The sequence below is a fragment of the Astatotilapia calliptera genome, chromosome 5 (genome assembly GCF_900246225.1).
Source record: "Astatotilapia calliptera chromosome 5, fAstCal1.2, whole genome shotgun sequence".
In the NCBI taxonomy this organism is placed as follows: domain Eukaryota; kingdom Metazoa; phylum Chordata; class Actinopteri; order Cichliformes; family Cichlidae; genus Astatotilapia; species Astatotilapia calliptera.
The window spans coordinates 33,001,222-33,024,211 of NC_039306.1; the positions used below are offsets into that span (position 1 = coordinate 33,001,222).

General features: G+C 40.0%; 3 protein-coding genes across 3 annotated transcripts in view; 2 read left to right on the forward strand and 1 right to left on the reverse strand.

Annotated features, from left to right (window-relative positions):
- LOC113022983 (integrin alpha-5-like) overlaps window positions 1-11,587 on the forward strand; it is a 53,733-nt gene extending 42,146 nt beyond the window's left edge. The window contains exons 23-30 of the mRNA XM_026168991.1: window positions 2,675-2,755; window positions 2,846-2,951; window positions 5,149-5,307; window positions 5,405-5,512; window positions 9,176-9,289; window positions 9,725-9,826; window positions 9,942-10,064; window positions 10,608-11,587. Coding sequence (XP_026024776.1) covers window positions 2,675-2,755; window positions 2,846-2,951; window positions 5,149-5,307; window positions 5,405-5,512; window positions 9,176-9,289; window positions 9,725-9,826; window positions 9,942-10,064; window positions 10,608-10,691 — 877 coding nt within the window. The 3' untranslated portion in view covers window positions 10,692-11,587. The remainder of the gene's footprint in view (window positions 1-2,674; window positions 2,756-2,845; window positions 2,952-5,148; window positions 5,308-5,404; window positions 5,513-9,175; window positions 9,290-9,724; window positions 9,827-9,941; window positions 10,065-10,607) is intronic.
- Window positions 11,588-13,974: 2,387 nt separating this feature from the next.
- On the forward strand, window positions 13,975-19,081 carry fbxo2 (F-box protein 2). The gene is made up of 6 exons (XM_026168992.1): window positions 13,975-14,102; window positions 15,049-15,114; window positions 15,950-16,076; window positions 16,716-16,808; window positions 16,890-17,028; window positions 18,544-19,081. The coding sequence occupies exons 2-6, from the start codon at window positions 15,078-15,080 to the stop codon at window positions 18,676-18,678; spliced, it is 531 nt and encodes a 176-aa protein (XP_026024777.1). The 5' UTR covers window positions 13,975-14,102; window positions 15,049-15,077; the 3' UTR covers window positions 18,679-19,081.
- A 378-nt stretch (window positions 19,082-19,459) lies between these two features.
- svbp (small vasohibin binding protein) lies at window positions 19,460-22,397 on the reverse strand. The gene is made up of 3 exons (XM_026168993.1): window positions 22,242-22,397; window positions 21,115-21,240; window positions 19,460-21,017 (listed from the first exon to the last, which is right to left on the reverse strand). Exons 2-3 carry the CDS (start codon window positions 21,226-21,228, stop codon window positions 20,931-20,933), a joined length of 201 nt encoding a protein of 66 aa, XP_026024778.1. The 5' UTR covers window positions 21,229-21,240; window positions 22,242-22,397; the 3' UTR covers window positions 19,460-20,930.
- Between the last annotated feature and the right edge of the window lie 593 nt (window positions 22,398-22,990).

Sequence of the window (22,990 nt, forward strand, 5' to 3'; positions counted from 1 at the left end):
ATGGGGTATCTTTGGCAACTGCATACCAGTGGAGCAGATTTTAATCCAAAGTATTCTCTTAATTCTTATTATAAGCTACATACAGTTTTTTTTAACAAAAAATTCTTTAGGGCAACCAAGTAAATCTGTCATCATCACTGTTATTGTGATTCTGTGGTGTAGTGGTTAACACATTTGCATAATGATCCTCGGTTTGATTCTGGTAGGACGAACAGGAGTCACAAAGCCACTTCAGGGATTAGTGTACTCTTAGTGCTGCTCTGAAGCTCAGATAAATAGGAGGGTTATGCTGGGAATGGTATCCAGTGTAAAATCTGTGCCAAATCAAATATGCACATCCATCTGAAACCCCTCAGGAAATAACAGAGCAGTTAAACATACATACTACTAGTGCTGACTCATGCTGAAGTCAAACTCAGCTGATGTCATTGCCAGTCCACACCAGCTGACTTCTTTCTACACATGGTAAATCCCATATAGGGCATGCTATTAGGCTGCTTTAGCTGCTTTCAACGTTGCTGCACCTCAACCCCAGCTCCTTGATCTATTCAGTTCAGTTTTATTTATACAGCACAACATCAGTCACCTCAAGATGCTTTATATTGTAAGGTGGACCCTACAATAATACATACAGAGAAAACCCAACAGTCATATGACCCCCTATGAGCAAGCACTTTGGCGACAGTGGGAAGGAAAAACTCCCCTTTAACAGGCTGCTGTCACGATGCCTGCTCTGTTCTTCCTAGGATTTTTTTGGAAGGGTTGAAATTTGGATTTCCATTGAAACCAAAACAAATTACACAATGTGTCAATAAAGACTTTCAACCTGAATATTTCATTCATGAAGACTTGATGTCTGAGTTAAGTGATCCCTTCATTTTTTGAGTAGCATTTAAGTTGCTACAGATGGAAACAGCCTGTTTTAGTGATCCTGACTGAACCGCGGTTAATGTGGCTGCGTTGTAGTGATATCACACCAGCAAACATTTTGATGTTGAGAAGGTGATGGTGATCCACATCTAGTCTTCCAAACTGAAAGTTGTACTAAGTTTGGAAATTCTTAACCTGAACAAACTGAAATTGACAAAACACGCTTCATTGAGACAAGAGGAAGAACGCCAAGAAAAAAATGTTACTCATCCTACCAAAAAAAGGGACTGTGGACCTGGAAAGTGACCTGGATACTCTGGCTCCTCTAAAAATAAAGGCTCCATATGAGAAATACTCAGCAACGCGTACCTTAAAGCAGTTAACCTGTAAGCTGGAGAGGAAATGGCATCCTGCTAATTTAAAAGATCTTTTTTTTTAGCTTGGAAAAAGAGTTTGTTGCTCTATTTCTGTGGAAAGTGAACAAGATTTTCTCCAGCAACTAGAAAACACCTTTTGTAAAGTTAGAACATCTTACGATTTGTCACTGATTCAGTGCTGAAAACAAGAACAACCCCAGGTTTATTTAGTCAGAGCTTCGTTGAGCCAAATACTCTTTGAATCTGAATTAAAATGACTTTGTTCACAAGTAAAATTTTAACCATTAAAGAAAAAAAAAGATTCATAATGAGCAGCTACTTCCAGTACTACTGATATTTATTTAGACTCATTCTCTCTGATTGAACTTTCTGTAATAACTTCAGTAATTACTTCCTCCAAACCAGCAATGCATCTACTAATGTGGGGTCTTTATGTTGTGTGTTTGAATATTAAATTCAAATTCAAATTTTATTTGTCACACACACACAACCATACACAGTATGACATGGGGGTGAAATGCTTGTAGCTGTACAATGCCCGACCATTAAATGACAGAAGAAAAGTTTTACAATATTTACAATTTACTACAAAAATTTACAAATTAACTTAGGAATTTACAGTAAAAATGTGCAAATAGCAGAAGAGATTATAAAGATAAGGATTATAAATTATAGGAATTATAGGATTATAGGAAATGTGTGGTGGTGCGTGTGGTGACGTGTGTGAGAGTCCAGTCTTATAGTGACGTGTTTGGGAGAGTCCAGTCCTACACCTGGTTCAGGCCCCGAATAGCCTGGGGGAAGAAGCTCCTCCTCATTCTCTCTGTTTTGGCCTTAAGGGAGCGGAAGCGCTTCCCAGACCTCAACAGTGAGAAGAGTCCATTGTTGGGATGGGAGAGGTCCATCATAATCTTCCTAGCTTTGGACTTGCACCGCTTGGTGTAGATGGACAGCAGGTCAGGGAGCTCTGATTGAATGATGCGTTCTGCCGAGCGCACCACCCTTTGCAGATCTCGTCTGTCCTGATTGGTGCTGTTCCCAAACCAGGTGCAGATGTTTGACGTCAGGACGCTCTCGATGGTGCAGGAGTAGAAGTTCTTGAGCACCTTCAGTGGCAGATGGAAGTCTCTATTAGCGTGCAAAATAACTTAAACTCCCACTGGTTAAATAATACCTCATGTGAAAATACATGTTCCTACTGTGTTATCCAAATATTTTTGATTCATTTTATCTTGTAGGGTTTTTTGGTAGCATTTGCAAAGTTAGTTTTATATATATATATATATATATATATATATATGTTTAATAACTTCTCAGCTCGCTTCACTAAAAGTCTACAAAATTCAGGTTTGTAAAGCTGTTTAATGCTTCTTGATCAGGTGATCAGGGCTGTTTCAGTAACATTACGTTTTTGTGGTTTGTTCTAGTAAAAATGCAAATAACTCTGAGAGCGAAGTGGTGTTTTATGAGCTGAAGGTCTCTGCCATGGCTGACATCATTCTCCAGGGGTGAGGCTTCACTTTAGACACATAACTATGACATCATTTTTCTTAACCTTCATTCTTGCCAAGATAAAAGTGTGACTGTGCCGTTTGCAGTGTTTCTCGGCCAGACAAAGTCATCTTTCCTCCTCCCAACTGGACTGTGCGACAGGGTCTGGGGGAGGAGCAGGAGATCGGCCCTGAGCTTCAGCAGGTCTTCGAGGTAAAAATAACATCTACGATACACAAGAAGCTAGTCCTATCACGTTTGCACACTGAAACATAGAAGAGTAATACATTCAAAATATTCACCAACTTTTAATGTGAGTATAGTAGTGTTGGTGAGCTTAAATTAATAGTCGTGTAAAATAGGAGCTCGGCTATTTCACTAAAACATTTTGCACTGTGAAAAAGAAGCTAACATTATCTTCTGAGGCTTAAAACGTCAGCTGTGGTTACAAAAAAAGTACACATAGGTGCCAGTGTTCACAGGAATGACTGTCCAAGAGCTGCATCTCAGACTCTACAGGCCTCAGTTAGCATGTTAAATATTGAAATTCATGACAGTACAATTAGGAAAAGACTGAACGTCTTTTAAAAAACAAATTGTCTCTTCTCTCCAGCAAGAAAATAGAATGGTTACAGTTTTGTAATGTTGCATCTAAACGAACCAAAAGACTTCTGAAACAAGGTGGTGACATTTTGCCATAATGCGCAGTGGCATATTTGGAAAATACCTCAGACCAGATGTCAAACACGGTGGTGGAGGGTTGATGATTTGGGCTTGTTTTTTGGAATATTGGAGTCACCAAGTCAGGCATGAACTCCTCTGTATAAATATTCCAGAATAAAATCTCAGGCCATCTGCCTAACAGACAGATCAACAACAGGAAAATGATAACAAGCATAGCAGCAAATCTACAATAGAGTAGTTGAAAAAAGAATCAAGGTGTTGCAATGGCTGAGACAAAATCCAGACCCCAACCTGAATGAACTGCTGTGCATAAACCAAAGCCTGTAAACCTCCAGCAACGTAAAGAAGAGTGGGTCAAAATGCCTCCACAGCTATGTGAGAGACTAAAAGTTAATACTGCTTAAGGTTGTTCTACAAGGTAAATAGGGAGCTGTTCATAAGCCATAATCATTAGTTTTTCTTATGCTCTTTCTGTATGTTTATGTGTTTTAAATGATCTTATTCTTCATTTTGTTTTATTTTTACTATTATGTGTCATTACAAAAAGTTGCAAATCTTCAAACTTGAGAGCCTGAAAGATCCTGGACTTTTTCAGATCTGTGAAGATCTGAGGAGTTCAGTTCTAAAACAAACTGGCAGGTGATTAAACTCTAGTGAGGGAATTCCTCCTTCTAACGTCACCATCCAGAAAAAGGTGGCGTCCTGAGTAACATTCCTGTGTAAAGACCGAAGCATCAATCGTCAACTGATTATCACTGCAAAATTACCACACTCCTCAGTGACACTAACACTTATGAGACCCCCATAAGCAGATACAAGAAGAAAGTCATGCATATGCAGGGTGTAACATCTCGGTGTAGGCATCAGTATGTATGGTGGTCAGTAGCTTTTTCCCTTTTAAGCTGTTGTATGCAATTCATGTCTTTCATCTAGTAGCTGCTTGTGTCTTACATTAAGAACTCATAAGTGTTGCTGTAAAATATTACCACACTCCTTAAATTGTTGAAAAGTGTGGTCATTTTGGAGTGATAATCAGATGAATTGAGAACAGCACTGCACCTCCCCTTGTCAGCTGGTAATATTGAGATGCGTCGGTCTTAACTAAGATGTGCGATAGTCTTCTTTTCCTTAAAAATGTGGCTACAAGGGGTTTCAAAGTGGGTCTCCTCCACTAGTGGATAATAACCTGGGTGCGTTTGTTCACAAGTAATCTGGTAGGATAAATCCAGTCAGAACGGATCCTGAAACCTGTTCAAAGGGAAAACAGGATTACCTGATTGGATAAGATCAGATAATCCAATAGTTTTTGGGTTTTTAAAAAAAATCTAGATCAAACCTCCAGTTTGTCTTGTTCATTTCTTCTTTTGAACAACCAGGACAAAAGTGAACTGGATGACGTGATCCATGGAAAGGAAAAAGCCGGTTCATTTTATCCGGGCTACATCTGTTGAACAACTGGACCACTTGTTTTAGAACTGAAGAGAGGTGAAACGTTCACAAACCAGTCCAGTCGGCTTCTTTTATTAAGCTCTCAAGACTATCATGACGTGGATGGCTGTGCTGGCGCGCTTGATACAGTCAAACATTGCTAATGTCATTTCACGCGTAGGACTTGTGTTTCCTTTTACTAAAATCACAATGCAAGGGAGTTTGTTTGTAAAGTGCAGTACACAATGTACAGTGTACTAAAATAAGACACAGTATAACATGTTAAACTCTTTCTCAGTTGGTGAATAACGGTCCCAGTGTGGTGAGCCAGACATCTTTAGTGGTGAAATGTCCCCTGAAGGCTCATGGTCACTGGCTGCTCTACCCTCTGGAGGTGGTCACTGAGGGTCCTCTCAGCTGCTTCTCCAAAACAACCTTAAATGCACTGAAACTTAAGGTGAGGACACACACTTACACCTTTGTTGTTAGTCTATTCTTGACTGTGAACACTGGCTTGTGTTTGCTAATGACTCCTAATGTATTTATGTTTACAGCTTCAGCCTGGGGCAGTAGAGGGTCCAGCATCACTGAAGTCCAATGTTGAGCACCGCATCCAGAAGAGGGACGTGCACAGAGATCCTCTGGCTGAACAAGGAAACCTGGTGAGACATTACAGAATATAGAAATTCAACCTGTGAAGGAGTTTTACAGAGAACATGTACTGTTCTTTGATTAATGAATGGAAATGCTTGATTACAGATTCTAGCTGCAGCTAACTCAGCTTAAAGCCATCAGGAGCTAAGCAGAGTCTGACATCTCTGTGCACTTCATGCCAAACCTTCACTGTAGCACCATAACCTATGTATAGCCTAGCTTAGCACAAACACACACAGCAGGGTAAGTTCGTAGCAAACCTAGCTAAATTCAAGTTTAAACTGAATATCCAACTTTATTCCTTCTTCTGCAACCTTGTGACAACATTTGCTCCTCATCAGTGGACGTCATGTGTCCCTTAAAGACACGGGTCATGTTTGTCTCTGTCCTCAGTGTCTGACACGTGGGTGGAGAGTAGTGGCGAGATTAGCTTGCAGATCCCAAACACTTTAAAACAAAAGCTCTTTTGTTGGGTGTCGAGTCTCTCTGAGTTTCTACGGGACTGTGTTTACTGTAGTGTTCAGTGGTATTTACACATGTATGCAATGCACTGAAACCAAAAGATGCAAATGAGACTGCAGAAAGGAGTAGCTCTGCCTTTTCTTGTTCTGATTCGATTGTTTGTTTCAACAGAGGAAATGGAAATAAAGATGATGAGCTCTGGTCAACATCGACAGCTGCTTGCTGTAATTGTTTGTGAGAAGAAGTTAATTACGTTTGTGATTTACTGAGTTATTTTTGTGCGGCTGACATTTGACAGCTCATCTCTAATGGCACTCGGATGAAACCAAACAACCTTAGCACACAGAAATGTTTCGAATAAACCGTGCTGCACAGTGGGAATTCTAAAAACTAAAGTATTTTTAGTATTAATGAATTGGTGCTAACTTAATAGAAGTTCACAGGTCAGTGTGAACAACAGTTACACACTCCCAGAAGAAAGTTAGGGCTGCAGAATACTGTACATGTGCATTGTTGGGTTATTTTTAAGAGATAAAAAGCTTTAATTTTGATAACTTGTAGCTTCAGTGACTTGCTGTGGTATGTGACAGTCACTAGTTTTGTTTCCAACATATCACACAGTCTGCCATGCAATGCACGATTGTTGTAGGCAATTCAATTCAATTCAATTTTATTTATATAGCGCCAAATCACAACATAAGTCGCCTCAAGGCGCTTCATAGATACAGAGAAAAACCCAACAATCATATGACCCCCTATGAGCAGCACTTTGGCGACAGTGGGAAGGAAAAACTCCCTTTTAACAGGAAGAAACCTCCGGCAGAACCAGGCTCAGGGAGGGGCGGGGCCATCTGCTGTGATTGGTTGGGGTGAGAGAAGGAAGACAGGATAAAAGACATGCTGTGGAAGAGAGACAGAGGTTAATAACAGATATGATTCAATGCAGAGAGGTCTATTAACACATAGTGAGTGAGAAAGGAGACTGGAAAGGAAAAACTCAATGCATCATGGGAATCCCCCGGCAGCCTACGTCTATTGCAGCATAACTAAGGGAGGATTCAGGGTCACCTGGTCCAGCCCTAACTATATGCTTTAGCAAAAAGGAAAGTTTTAAGCCTAATCTTAAAAGTAGAGATAGTGTCTGTCTCCTGAATCCAAACTGGAAGCTGGTTCCACAGAAGAGGGGCCTGAAAACTGAAGGCTCTCCCTCCCATTCTACTTTTAAATACTCTAGGAACAACAAGTAGGCCTGCAGAGCGAGAGCGAAGTGCTCTAATAGGGTGATATGGTACTACAAGGTCATTAAGATAAGATGGGGCCTGATTATTTAAGACCTTGTATGTGAGGAGCAGGATTTTGAATTCAATTCTGGACTTAACAGGAAGCCAATGAAGGGAAGCCAAAACAGGAGAAATATGCTCTCTCTTTCTAGTCCCTGTCAGGACTCTTGCTGCAGCATTTTGGATTAGCTGAAGGCTTTTCAGTGAGTTTTTTGGACATCCTGATAATAATGAATTACAGTAGTCCAGCCTGGAAGTAATAAATGCATGAACTAGTTTTTCAGCGTCACTCTGAGACAGGATATTTCTCATTTTAGAGATGATGCACAAATGGAAGAAAGCAGTCTTACATATTTGTTTAATATGTGCGTTGAAGGACATGTCCTGGTCAAAAACGACTCCAAGGTTCCTCACAGCGTTACTGGAGGCCAAGGTAATGCCATGCAGAGTAAGAATCTGGTTAGATACCATATTTCTAAGCTTTTCAGGGCCGAGTACAATAACCTCAGTTTGATCTGAATTAAGAAGCAGAAAGTTAGCGGCCATCCAGGTCTTTATGTCTTTAAGACATTCCTGCAATTTAACTCATTGGTGTGTGTTATCTGGCTTCATGGACAGGCACAGGGAGACTAACGCTTCCATGAGGAAACTAGAAACCCAGACAGTGTGGTTCATTCATAATCATAAAACACACCAACAGTGTTGGTTATATATCATATTTCTACACATATGAACCGTTCATGACCCCTGGAATCATTTATGGATTTCTCTCTTTTGGGGCTTATGGGAGGCACATCTTGTTGGTGTAGGTAGGGTTAGGACAGGCTGTATTCACGATGTGAACCCTACTCAGTTGGTAATTGTTGATTTCAAAGGGACACTTTAGACCCTCTTGGCTTTTTAAAAATATATAGGGTTTGGGTTTAGGGCTGGGGTTTCACTGACAATGACTTACACCTCACAGGGTTAAACTGAAAGCTGAAATATTAAATAAACAACAACATTACTTTGTTCAATACACGACTTTACTCATTTACACACATCACAGGAGTTTCAGTGTGTGCTGTGGGGATCTGAGAACAGAGGCATGTGAATTGCCAGCAATCTTCTTTTGATTATATCCAAAGAATGAAGTTCAGTTTTTAGTCAGTGGGATTTTGAATGAAGTTTTCTTGGCGCTCAAACTGGTTCATATCAACTCTGTATAGAGCACCGGTGACTTTGACATCTTATATCATCACTGCACTGTAATCTGCTCTTACTCTGTCACTGTGCTGCCAAAACCATTTAACTGTGTGAGCCTTTCCAGAGGACCCGTCTTATTTTTAGAACATGTTTCAACATTTTAGCTTAATTCAAAGTCATAATAACTGACAATACTAATGCTAAGCATAATACAAAGAAACATAATCTCTGTTTATCCATGTGTTTATATTGCTACAAAAACGACTGCTAGGGTTTATGGTTATGCAGTTATATCACAGCATGTGAGGTATTCTCTTCTATATCGAAGATGGGGCTGTTTCTGTATAGTTCTTACAGGAAATTTGTCTTGAGCTTAGAGTCACTGCCACTCCGAATATTGACTGCCAGATGATGCATTGAAGTGCCAAAGCTCACAAAGTACGGAAGTACACTCAACAAATCATCCTACAAATCAGGAACGTTTAAAAGACTTTTGCAGGCTTCTCAGTCCCTGAGGCTGTGAGAATTAACGCTTAACAGTGAAATTGACAAATGGAAAACTTTTTATCAAACTAAGGAAAGTAAAGCACATGTATGCAAATGCATCATGTAGTAGAAAAATCCTTGCATGTTTTTTTTTTGTTTAAATTGCTGTTGTGAGGGCAGTAATTAGTCATTAGTAATGAAAGAAATGACGGTGAATGGTTAACTGGAATGTGCTGTGCCTGCTCTGTCCCTCTGTAGACATGCAGTACAGTGGAGTGCTGGCAGCTGCAGTGTAATGTGGGGCTGCTGCAGAGAGGACGAAGTGTCATCCTGACTGTACGCTCAAGAGTCTGGGCTGAAACGTTCATGGAGGTGAGACTACAGGACTTTGAACTCTGCATTACTGCTCTGTAGTGTCAGTCATGTCTTTCAAGTTTGAGAAGAAGAAACTCAACTAAGGAACAGACTAGAGCGGATGAAGGCGAGAACCTGCAGGAGTCTGTGCTCATGCTGCCCTCTGTCGACCGACAAAAACAGACAGTGTGTCTCATCCACATTAGATCATTATTCATACCTAACAGTTTTCCTAATGAACTTAATAGGCTTTCTACTGTTAATTGTGACATTTTATAATTAAATTTTGAGCCTACTATAACCCACAGTACAGAGTAGATGATGTATGGAACGATAAACTAATATTTAAAGAAATAGTACGAAACTGATTTCGCAGAAATCACAGAGGCTTTTGATTTTCCTTAGATACAAAAAAGTTTCCTCATTAAACTTTTGTTTATCGATCGTCCACAGCGAGCCTATAAGCAGTACACGCTGGAGTGCTCCGTTCACTTCAGCGTGGACAGGATGCCGTATTCTGTTTCTCCCACATTAAAGCCATCAGGATCCAAAAAGGTAACATCAACAGCTTTTTTCTGTGTTTTTACAATTTCACAAGCTCTTTAGATTTTTCATTTACAAATGAAAATCAGTGCACGGTGGATCAGTTCTGCGGTTTCCTGTTGTTCAGGTGGCGACTGCTGTGATGTGGAATAAACCCAACAGTCAGTACTCGGTTCCTGTGTGGATCATCATCCTGGCTGTTCTAGCTGGGTTGCTGTTGCTGGCCTTGCTCATATACTTACTTTACAAGGTAACAAGGTGTTCAAATACCCTACTTTTAGCATGATCACAGAAAAACAGCTCTGGAATAACTTGGTTGTTACACATTGCAGTTTTTGTAATATTCTTGATAAATATGAGATTGACAGCACTAACCTTCGGGCTTTTCTGCTCTACTGAGTTACAGCCTGAGCCAAAGACCCCAAAAACAGATTTTTGTTTCTTTAGTCAGTTTGTTTACTTATAACTGCTGAAAGCTGTGATCTGAACTAAAGCTGTGCTTGCAGAACACGGAAATTGTAAGATTGTCTTTCAGTTGTTACTGCGGGAACAAAAACCCAACAAAAACCATTACAGAAGCAAGAAAAACAATGTGTTGTAGAAAAATCAGTATGGCTGTCATTAGATAGTGTTTGTGGATTGACCAGATATTGTAAAAGTGACTATTCTTTAAGAGTTGTGAGTTGCATTTTGGGTAAGTTATCAGGGAACAGTGTATTTTTTTACACGTATCAGTTGTGAAGCTCACACGTTATTATTGTTTTGCATCTAATCTCTTCATCCTTTGCTTTAGATGGGCTTCTTTAAAAGATCAGACCCATACGGTACGACCATGGAAAAGGCCAAACTCAAACCCCAGGCGTCCTCTGAAGCTTAGAGCTGAACGGAGCCTCCACCTGCAGCTGTTCCAAAGAACTGGAAGTATTGTCGCATTCCCAAAAAAATAACGGAAATTCCTAATTATAAGCAGGCCACCCATTCATGAAGGGACAGTTATGGGTGCTGTATCACTGGAAGATAAAAATGTCTGGTGCTGCACTAAAACATTACAGGGGTCACGCAGTTGGATATGCACTGCTGTTTGTTGGACATTCCTCTGTGCAGTCAGAGACTTTTCTAGAAGCTCATCCTGTCATATTATACTCCTGCATTGACAATAAAGAAACAAATGGACATCCAACAAAAGGCACCAAAACGTCGGTAGTTCATGAATGAAAAAAAGTGTGATTCAAGCCATGTTTGTAAGCTTGGTGTTGATGATTTTGAAAATTCCTGCTTATGAATGATGCCTAAACCACTTGTTATTTATGGCACAATGATTTCCTATTGATTGTTGAATGTTGTACTGTACTGTCCACAGGAAGAAAAAAATCAAAAAAGCAACTTGCCAAATCTGCAATGTTTAACTTGAATTTTTCTCTCCCATATTGGGAGGTACTTTGTGTATGATGTAATGTATTCATTGTGTTATATTGATGTTGTGGCACAGAATAAAGCCTAATTTTGTATACCCACACAAGAAGCTATGATCAGCCTTTTACAGCTAGATTGGGCTGCCTGGTAGGGAGCTGGTTAACACTGTTGTAGGAGCTGCCTGCTCGAGGAAGGAGATTTTGCAGTGGAGTAGGAACACCAGCAACATCACCTCACTCAACTTCTTCTGCAGGAACCTGCTCACCAAATTAAACCCCTTTCACCCAACTTAATCCCCAAGAGCTCCTTCAGTTATTTTTCTTTTCTTTCTTTCTTTCTTTTTGCATTTAGGGGCACTGGCACATGGAAAAAAATGCTATATGTAATAGGTCATTCTTCTGACGTCTATTCACCTTTTCTTTAGTTGGACTGAACGTGAAGTCCTCCAACTTAAACTCCATTTTTGACACCACCACACACAAGAAAAAGCTACTCATTTAGAAACATTGATTTATAATTACTCCCTTTATTTTCCATTAAATTATCAAATAATGATTTCTTTTGTATTTTTAGAATAAAAATAATTCAATCCAGCAGTGCATCATAAAACCCTGAAGTGCTGTTTTTATTTGCAGAGTATTTTAGACTTTCTTATAGTTTACACCTGGGACACGGAGGACAAAAACTGTGATGAAATGTATTGATGCTTTCATCAACCAATAAAAGCAAGATGAAAGTTTGGAAGTGATCCAATTAGAAGTAATATCCTTCTGATCAGGAGTAATATCCTTGTGCAGTAAGTTTAGACCCTCACATTTTCTCATGAAAATGGGACAAAATGTCAACACTTGGGAGGACCAGAAGACATATGGACACATTTCCCATCTGATGTTATTGAAGATAAGACCCTTTGTAAACCAAAGGAGCAACTGCAGTAAAAACACAGCAAAGGTAGGCTTTACATTTTACATTACATTACATCAAAAGGCGTAAACTACATCAAAATGTGCTGTCAAAATGCTAAGAAGCAAAAATAATTTCTAAAATTATTATTTTTAAATCGCCGAACAAGCTTGCAAGATAAGAATAATTTAACGACTCTGCTGTTAAAGTGTGTCACCAGTAATTCCTTGGTGGCTTGTGGGTATGACCGTCCCTTAGTTTGGGTGTATGACTGATTTAAGTTTGTAAATAAAATAAGAAGAAGTTGATACGCTATTACTTTTTTATGATCTATTTAGCCCTACAGCTTTGACAAAATGGGCCATGATGGTGCAGGGTGTTCTGGGAATCCATCCTACCTGACAAACCATCCTACCCGTTGTTTCTACGCATGCGCACAACACGAAATTCAGTGGCGAACCATCCTACCTATGTGAATATAAGCTACTAACATACTCTGATGGGTACAATTAAGTGCCAAACCGTCCTACCTTTGTAAATGTGACGTACAAGCATACTTTAACAGCTAAAATTAAGTGCCAAACCGTCATACCTACTTACATTTGTGCTGGAATGACTCTGTGACAGCAGAAATGTGCATAAACTACTTACAATAGGACGTTTTGCCAAAGCAGGACGTTTTGTCAGAACACCGGCTTCATTAATATTGTTTGGTTCGTTTACTTTCGTTTAAATTAAAAACTTACCAGTCATCTAAGTTGTGTTTCCATCATAAGTCACACACTTTTCCTGGGAGTTCTCATCAGACAAACCACAGAGCAAATCTTTGTCTAACATGTGAACAAGTGTTTTACATTAAGGCCATAAGCTCGCTTTTGGTTTTTGGCAGAACCATCATATGATACCACATCTCCCTCTGCAGGTGATATATGTTACTGCCATCCACAACCTTGCTGCCGCTGCAGAGGACTGTGCTACACATTGACAGCATAAAAGATGCGTGAAGTCAAGATTGATAAAATATTTAATATCTACTCAAAACTAAGGCCCAGGCACGAGGAAAGGTCCACTAGACAATATTTTGGACAGATATTTTATGTGTGATGTGTGAGGCCTATGCAGAACAGCAGCACGGACATGTGCTGCATCACCCTGTTATATTGTCCACTTGATGGTGACTGCAGCTGGACTCCACAGTCCCAGTGAGTTCCCAATGGATGTTATGAGTGGACCATTAGTCTTGTACAGTCCCACTCAGGTCAGTCTGCCTGGTGTTACAGCTTAGAGTCCTGGTGTACTGCTCTATCAGCCGGTCTATAAGTCAGCTGTTTGATTGTAATGCATGTTACTGTATGGCAAATTCTACTTGGTCCCCTTTCCCATCAGTTTAAGATGTGTTTCCTGGTTTTGAGTTTATTTTCACTGGGTCTGTTCACTTCTGGAATAACTTACCTTCTACAATCTGGTGTCCTTTCATATGTCATAGATCATTTTCTGATTTTAACTAATTCGCAAAGTTTGGTATTTAATTCTTGTTATTTCTTAACTTTCTTGGTTATTGTTTGGCTCTTCTTGTATTTGAATGCTACATAAAACCTCACGATCAACTAAAGTGACCCTATTAGTATATGCAACGTGACTTACTGAATGCTTTTCTCCCACAGCTGCTGTTGAAGTGTTTCCTCTGACATTTGTGCTGAGTCCATGTGTGTTCTGCTGAGTTATGCTGGATGGATGCACCCTGCCTCCAACCAGAGTGTTCTGTGTCTCTCCTCCTCCTCTCTTCGCTCTCACTCCTTCTCGTGTGTGTGTGTGTGTGTGTGTGTGTGTGTGTGTGTGTGTGTGTGTGTGTGTGCGTCACAGTCTATAAAAGCCTCTCTATTGTGGGGGTGCAACTCTGCAGAGGAACTCAAGTGCAGGCAGAGAAACAGCCAGAGGAAACAAAAGACTGCACCTGGCCACCTTCTTGTCTGTGAGTAACATACACAATATGCTGCTTTATGCATTTAGCTCAGTGTTTTATTTAAAGCAGAGCATGTCATTAGCATGCGTGTCATGTAGCTGTTATGCTTTGCAGGGGGAAATGACTCAGTAGTTTTTTCTCAGTCTCAGTGAACAGCAAAATGCAGATCCAGTATCTTGCACAGTGCACAAAACTCTGTGAGACTAAAATGACAAGTTATCGTTTTGGGCCTTAATGCAAAAATGATTAGCTCATCTTAAAAAACATTGTTGGTACCAGTGCTGAAGCACACAAACACCAGGCATATAAAGAGAAAGCTAATGACCAGGCACTGTACATACACTGTATTCGAGCTGCTAGAGTTTAAAAGTGTTGCTATCCCTGGTTGTTTTCCTGCTGACTGATGTCTGTCTGATGACTGCTTGATCCTCTGTGATGCCTCCTATTCAGCATGTAAAGCGTGAGGCTTTCACCCTCTCTGCTGTGCTGTGAGTCAGCAGACAGGGTATTAGTGTTTGGGTTGGGATGTTTTTGAGACTATAGGTCTCACCTCATATGCTCCTGAGCCCACCTAAACCACATATGCTGATCATTGATTGCACCAAATGTCACAAAGATTTCAGTCAATTTAAAACAGCCTTTTGCTGTAAAGGAAACTCTAGCACCATGTGACCACTAAGAGTCCCAAAGTCACTATGATTCTCCTTGGATGTTTATTTACATGTGCTTCCCGAGCACAAGCCTTTGCCTTATTGGACGTTCCCCATTGAGTGGAGTTCAGCAGTCTTCCAGCTGGCATGACACACACACACACTACTGTTCCAGCACACTACTGTGTAATATAGAAGAGACCTGTATGAGTACCTCTCCTGCAGCTAAGCCAATACCTACATGAAGGATCTGGTTTAAATTGTAATACTGGTCCAAGTAGCAATTTCCTGTTTTTCCTGTGCAGGTCGTGCCTTCTCTGAGTGAGCTGTAATCATGGCCAGAAACCTGCTGAAGAACCCCAGCGGAGAAGGTAAGATATTATTTTTCCCTCAGTGGATTAGAGAGCATGATGAGCATTTCATCAGATGCTTTTTAAAGTAGTAGTTTTGACATTTTGTTTATAACTTTTACTTTTTGCAGAGCTTACCTCTTGTATGAACCTTACATGTACACAAGAGCCTAGTGTAGGATACAGGATACCTCCAAAGTTACAAAGCAAGGCAGAATCCAAGCAGTCAAAGATGAGACAGGGAGCAGTGCACACATAAGGAGGTTCACGGGGAGGCCACTGATCCGAAAGAGGGAGCACAAGATGCTTTGGGTAGACTGGAAATGGGGCACAGGGAGAAACAATAACGAACAGGAGACATACACACAAGAAGTAGTGTTATTCATTTAGAAACATGTTTCTAGGCACCCGGTGAATGGTAGTCCAGTGTCCACTTTTCTTCTTGGCTCTGCTTTTGGTCTTCACCAAGTTCTGAGGGGGGGTATCTGACTGGTTTGCCGTCGAGTGTGTTCAATAACTTGCTAATGATTTCTGCCTTTTACCGTGATATTTTAGGATGTGACACTGAGAACAGCTGTCAGCTTTGTTCACTTTTGTTTCTCATAACTTACTCATAACTATTTCATAACAGAAGTTGCATAGCTAACAAGTTACTCACCAGATCAAGACTAAATTAGATTTCTTTTTAAAAACTATTAGTTCTGGTCTTGTTTTTGAGGCCGTTTCGTGCTGGCCAGCACTCAAATGCAACTAATTGTGCTCTTGTATTTGACCCAATAAAGCTCATGTAAAAAACAAAACAAAACGAAACATAATACTGTGACTGGAAGCTTGAGACTGTGGATTTCCCTCCCAGATGAGCTGAAATTCTGGGAGCTGATAGAGAATGGTGGGAGCCAGTGGAAGGTGGAGGACATGCCGGGAGACTGTGGTCATGACTTTTGCAGTGAAGGAGTGACTAAATACTTTGCAACCTCCTTTGAGTGAGTAGTTATCACATACAACATATGAGTATTGGTCACACCACTACATTCTGTCAGGCTTCTTTTAGGGTCACTGGAAAAGGTTTAAATGGTAAGTATTTGTATAGCGCTTTTACTAGTCCCTAAGGACCCCAAAGCACTTTACACAACCAGTCATCCACACATTCACACACTGGTGATGGCAGCTACATTGTAGCCACAGCCACCCTGGGGCGCACTGACAGAAGCAAGGCTGCCGGACACTGGCGCCACTGGGCCCTCTGACCACCACCAGTAGGCAACGGGTGAAGTGTCTTGCCCAAGGACACAATGAGACTGAGACTGTCCAAGTCGGGCTCGAACCGGCAACCTTCCGATTACAAGGCGAACTCCCAACTCTTGAGCCACGATCGCCCCATAAGACGTTAAAATGTTTGGACAGATAGTTATGATACTCTATAATACAGCGCATAGTTCTAACAGTATTATTGAGTCTGTCTCAACAACATATGTACATGCATAAGGTTTTACTAAACTACAACTTTGTTATTCACATGAAACATATTAAGTTCAATTTAAACATCATATATGTGGCAGAATGCTTTTTTTGTTTTCTTCCCAAAATTAGTTCAGTTTGCAAATATATCCTGTGTGTCCCAGGCTGTGTCTGAAGAGGCAGGTGATTGACCTGCTGGCAGAGGGATTCTCATCTGAACAGCTGGATGCACAGCCTCCTGTCACAGTACAAGACTGGTAGGACACGTCTGAACAGACACGTTATTTCCTTTGTGTCAGAGAACAGACTCAGTGATTAAAGGGAAGCTCATCCTGCAGGTACTGTGGGAGGACGGACTGTGGCTGCACCTACCAGATGACCGTGTGTCTGCTAGATGAGAACCACGAAGTCATACAGGAGTTCAGACCAGATTCGGTGACTCTGGACCCCGACTGTGATGACTGCTCATGGAAAGAGGTTTTTGAAAGCCCCTTTAACTGTTGGTAGAACCTCAAAATCCCATCCTTTCGTGAACCTCGGGACCAAAAATTGTCCCGCCCCAAAAGTGCTCTAAAAATGTTATATATCAATATTTTTTTCTACTTTAAATTAGTCAATCTTTTAAAACTACTTCTGCTTAAAATATCCATGTCAAGTTTTAATTATATTTTCATTGTTTTAACCCTTTAAATCCCAGTTTTATTACATGAGCGCCCTGTTTTTTTAGCCCCAAAAAACAAAAAAACTAAATATTTTCCAAAAAAAACATTTGAAGTAATATTTGTTTGTTATTATAATTAGGCCTTTAGATGGACCAAAGATTGGCACCAACATTCATTTCGATCCACTTTTATTTTTTTTGCAGGAGCGCATTTCATAAAATGCACACACTATCGGTCCTAATCGACCACGCCCAAAAAAGTGCTATAAAAAATTTATATATTATTTTATTCCACTTTAAATTAGCCAATCTTTTAGACCTACTTCTCCTTGAAATATTCATGTCAAGTTTTAATTACATTTCGCGGATTTTAACCCTTTATATCCCGGTTTCGTCACATGAGCGCACTGCTTTTTTTGCCCCAAAAAACATAAAACTTGAATATTTTCCAAAAAAAACATTTGAGGTAATATTCAATTGTTATTATAATTAGGCCTTTAGATGGACTAAAGATTGGCACCAACAGTCATTTCGATCGCCTTTTATTTTTTTTTTCAGGACCAGAAAATGGTCTCCAGGCGGCAAATGCTGCTCCTCTAGGCCGAAAAAAGTGCATCTTCCCGGGGTAAGTCGCGACGATGACCGGGGCACGATCACCGGGGACTGCTTTTTCCAGCACACACGTCCGATACCACGTGACAACAAATACATCATTTCCTGTTGACTAAAAAAAAAAAAAGCACCCTCTCACGGTCCTAGGGACCGAAAATGGTCCCGCCCGATCAGCGGGCGAAGCCGCTGCTGCACGCCGGGAATCAGGCTTCTTTCCCCGCAGGTCTGTCTAAGCAGCCCGCTGTTTTCCAGCCCGGGGTCAAATGTGAAGCAAGGGCGCCACCCGGTGGACAAATAAAAAAAATTACAACTCTAAGGCCTCCTCAAAAATGAAAATGAAACTTAAAAACATCGACGATCCCTTTGACCGTAATTAATTTGCAGTGAAAAATAGCGTTTATAATGGGTTTCAAGGGGCAGAAATCGGCCACGAGGTTCGATAGTGGATGTATGCCTTTTATTCAGCCATTTAAGCTCATTTAAAAAACTCAGACTGAAATTTTAAAATAAAATGGGAAAAAAAATACATGTTTGAAAATTTGGCTATACTCCATTAAACACAGTGGAAATGGCGTGGAATTAAAAAACGCAAAGGCCACGAAATGGTCCCAGGTTCTACCAAGGGTTCAGTTAAAAATCAGATTCTTATAAATGTGTGACAAACACAGTGCTCTGTATCCTGCATTACAGCTCACAGTGGTTTTCTGTCTGTACTGCAGGTTAACCACACGTTTTCTGACTATGGCCCTGGGATGCGTTTCATTTCCTTTGAACATGGAGGACAAGACACTAAGTTCTGGGATGGCTGGTTTGGAGTCCGTGTCACTGGAAGCTCCGTTACTATTGAGGTTTAAGCAGCACTGACAACAGAAAAAGGGAACCACATAATAGTGAAAGGTGGAGAATAAAGAACTAGAATATTATTGTCAGAGCTTTCGATTGATGGCCAGCTTTGCCTTATCCTGCATTTTGCTTTTCATGCTGTGAAAACACTGCTTCACATTTGTAAAATGACACAACAAAACCCTACCATCGTGTCATCTTGGCTTTACTAACCTGAAAATCCTTAAACTGCTGCCTGCACCAGTTATTATCTACTACATAATCTGTTAACTACTACCTCTGTGGAACTACACTGTGGGTTGAACTAAGGGACTGACTTGATGAGTGGGGTTCTGAAAGTGACCACATTTTATCAGTTAACCTGGAATTATAATTAGGATATAAACCAAAAAGTTAATAAAGAATTCAATGGATTATGACTTGTCCTCATTTATAAGAAGACTGCTTGTAGGGGGTTGAGAATATCAAGATGGACGTACTTCCTCTGCTACTGCTGACTATATGTGGTCACAAAGGCTTTCTCGATGGACCATGAATCAATACATCATATACAAATGTTCGGTAATTTATTCAAATATTTTTCTTTTAATACTTCTGTTCTGCTACAGAGCAGAGGGGTAATCTTACCACCACACCCTTACAAAAAAGGTGGGGTGTTAAATATAAGAGCTGCTGATCTGTTGGTGTCTTTGGAGATGAAGGACTCAGGAAGTAGCTGCTGTTGATGGCTTTTTGTGTTAATTCATCTGACAGATAAAGTTTTGTCAAAACACAAAGAAATGAAAGCACATATTCAAAAAAACTCACTTTTTATTTTTTTTTATAAATCATACTCAGGTCAGAGTAGATGCCATAGGGTAACAAACAATACAAATATTTATAGGTTACAAAATGAGTGACTGTGGCAAAAACATGCAGGAGTAGCTCGTGAACAGATCAGTGAGACTCTGACGAGTCTATATGAGCTGTGGTAACACACAGATATTAAGGACAATGGATTTTAAAGTTACTATTAGTTTGTGTTCATGAATCACTGAAACACAGCCTCATGGCCAGAGCGGAGCGTAGTGTTGCATTAAGTATGCTGGTAAGAGAATGAAAACTTTCAGACAAAATCTGAAGAGCTAACATGGACCAAAGAACTTTGTTTCTCCAAGACTTCCACCAGTCTGCAGCTCCACTACCTCCACCTAGAAGTCCCTGAATCCAAAAGGATGTGTGCCTCTGAATTAGTTTGTGATATTCTCTTCAAAACATCAGGACAGCTGTTCTTATACAACAGGGTATGTATTTAAGAATGTATGACACTACATATGTAGTAATGGTAAAGAAGGCTTCCAAAGGTACGTGAATCCAGATCAGCTGAAACAGTTCAAAGCTGGGCCAAAATTCACACACGATGGCAAATTCATCCGGATAACTAACAGACAGACTGACAGAACACATACCATCACTGGAAATCACACGGACAGATAGAATAGACTTCACTCGCAGTAGGACATAAAAATGTGACCTTCTACAGTCTGTGATTGGGTCAGAGTGAGACATCACTGTAAGGTACTGGCTGAAAAACACAGTGGAGTGGAGGAGTGATAGCAGGATATTAAAATACTCCTAATAAAAACGTAGGCAGGTGACAACAAGTCAGGAGAGCATAATGTACAGACTAGCAATGTTTATGACCGGAGCTGTGCCAAAACTGATGATTTCTTCAGTAAAGCTGTGATTTTTCCTCATTACTATGGTACTTTAACGCCTGCAGCAAGCTTTAAATATTAAGAAGTTAAAAATAAAGCACTCTGTCAAAACAGGCTCTTAACAACTCACTGTTGCAAAGTGACAATGAGTTGTTAGAGGAGAGGTCCAAAAACATCTCTCCTCTCATGGATATCAGCCTTAAACCCATTTCCGGTTGGCTGAGAGACTTCCTGGGTTAAGAAAGCAGGTAAAAATATCACTATGTATGTTTGACCTGGACACCTTTCACATGCACACCTCGGGGAAAGGAAACATCAGTAACCTGATGCGCCTCAACATCAGCTTACAACAACTAATGTGTGGCATTTTCAAGTCCGCTGCAGGGCCAGGAACTGGAGTCTGTTAAATGTCACATGTTGCCTGATTCAACACCAGAAACAAATACTTTTTAAATTGTTTCCAGCAGGTGGCAACAACAGAGATGCAGCTGAATATAAGAGAGCAGTCTGTGTGTGTGTCTCTCCATGGTGTTTTTGGAGGGTGTGTAAAATAGGAGGACAGAGCATCATTCTCCTTGTGACTGCATCTGTTTACAAAAGGCCTCAAACTGCTGCTGCTCCAACTCTGTCATCACCTTGTTCAAAGCATAGATCTGCAAATGAAAGAAAGCAATCAAATTTAATGTCTGTTTATGATTTTAGGTTGGGGTATGTGTGCTAGGTTTAATAACAAAAGGGGATGATGGCCACCTCTGCTCTCTGCCGCTGCTTGAGCTCTTGCTGTGCAGACTTCTGCTTGGCTCTGTCTCCTCTGGTCGGGGTTGAGTTCAGCTTTGGTTTGTCTTTACGACACGCAGGCTCCATGGTGATGGTCCACTAGAAATGTAACAAGAGACGAGCGTCAAATGGTCTCATAGTGACAAAACATTAAAAAGAAAACCATATATTGTGACTAAAAATAGAGTCAATATGAGAGCAAATCATGATGGATTGTCTAATGTGATCAAGAAGAGTTCAGTAACACATAACTAGCTAAACCTAATGAACAGCTAGTGAAACAAACAAATGAGGAAAACAACAAAAACGAGTGGGTGAGAGAAGCTGTAGTTTCAAGGTTTACAATCCACTGCCCAATTATACAGCCGTGACATCAAGGTGGCAACTATTCACAATACAGAAATTTGAGAACATTTAAATAAAAAAGGAAACAAGAGAACTAAACCCTTTGATGTAGAAGATTAAGACACAAAAAGCGCAACTTTTAACAAAAATGACGCACAAAATGAGAAATATATCAAGTTTACTTAACTAATTGTGGATTTTATACATTTAAATACTTATTTAAATGCATCACATCACCCCTCCCCTTTCCCTCCAATTATCCAGTGTGTGTTTGTGTATGTAGGCCTTTTATAACTTGTGATTTTGCTCCTTCTCTCATCTGTATGTTTAGGAAATTAAACAAGTATTTTAGGCAGTGTCATAACCTGCTTTATGATGAATGCGTTCCACATTTACACAGTTTTAGGAGTTTAGTTAGGACCTTACATTTTCATTCCCTGGACAGCGGGAAGTTTTAACGATCTTTCCCCCTTATTTTCGAACAAAAACCATTAACGGAGTTAATGGATGATAAATGAGCGTTAGCTTTGGCTGTAAAGCTGCAACAGCAACAAGAGCGAAAACAACTGTGCCGACACAAGTCAAGTGCTCCACAAAAAGAGAAATCTAAACGTCCTAAATGTGCAGCTCTAATCCTTTATCGCCAAGATCGTCTCTGTACATGTAGCTAATATTAGCGAGCTAAGAGTTTGGTTTTAATAGAGTAACATTTCAATCGCCAGCAGCATTTTAGATTCTGATAATGGTACACTTACCCTACAGTTGACAAAGTAAAGACAACAAGTAGAAAAGGCGTTATAACGTGCTTTGACCACCCTTAATCAGCTTGTAAACTGACTGCAGCTAGCTACTAGACGATCACTAGTGCTACCAACAAACAAGTCCGTGTTTAGTCTGCGGGCATTTGTGGAAGGTTCCGGATATTTTTCCTTCTTTTTCTATTCAAATTTGCGGTCAGCTAGAGGCAACAAAACCACATTGGTGCCCTCGATAGGTCTTATGTAGTTTGTGAACTTGGAAAACTAAAAAACAAACAATAAACAAACAAACAAAGAAAAAAAATGTGGAGAAAATAGTCTTAGTTTTGTATTTGTTAATCTGATAAAAAAAAATTAAAAAAAAGTTGTCACAAACTTCCTGATCAGGCTTTTATGGACATGTTTATTGAGACTTTGTATGTCTACAAGACTGAGTCAACTTCTTCCAACTGTTTCTGTTGAAATATAATAAAATATACTGATATTCCTTAATCGTTTCTCTGGCGTAATAATTAAAAAAAAATATACTAAAACTAACACTGAAACTAATAAAAGCTAAATTAGAATCAAAGATATTCAAATAACAAAAACTAAACTGAAATGCGCAAACACATTTTGGAAACTAACTGAAACTGAATTAAAAATAAAAAGTTAAAATAAAATAAAATAAAATCTAATAAAAAACAAAAACAAAACCAATAATTCTGGATCCCACATTAAGGCAAACTCCATGAATTTTGGTAGAT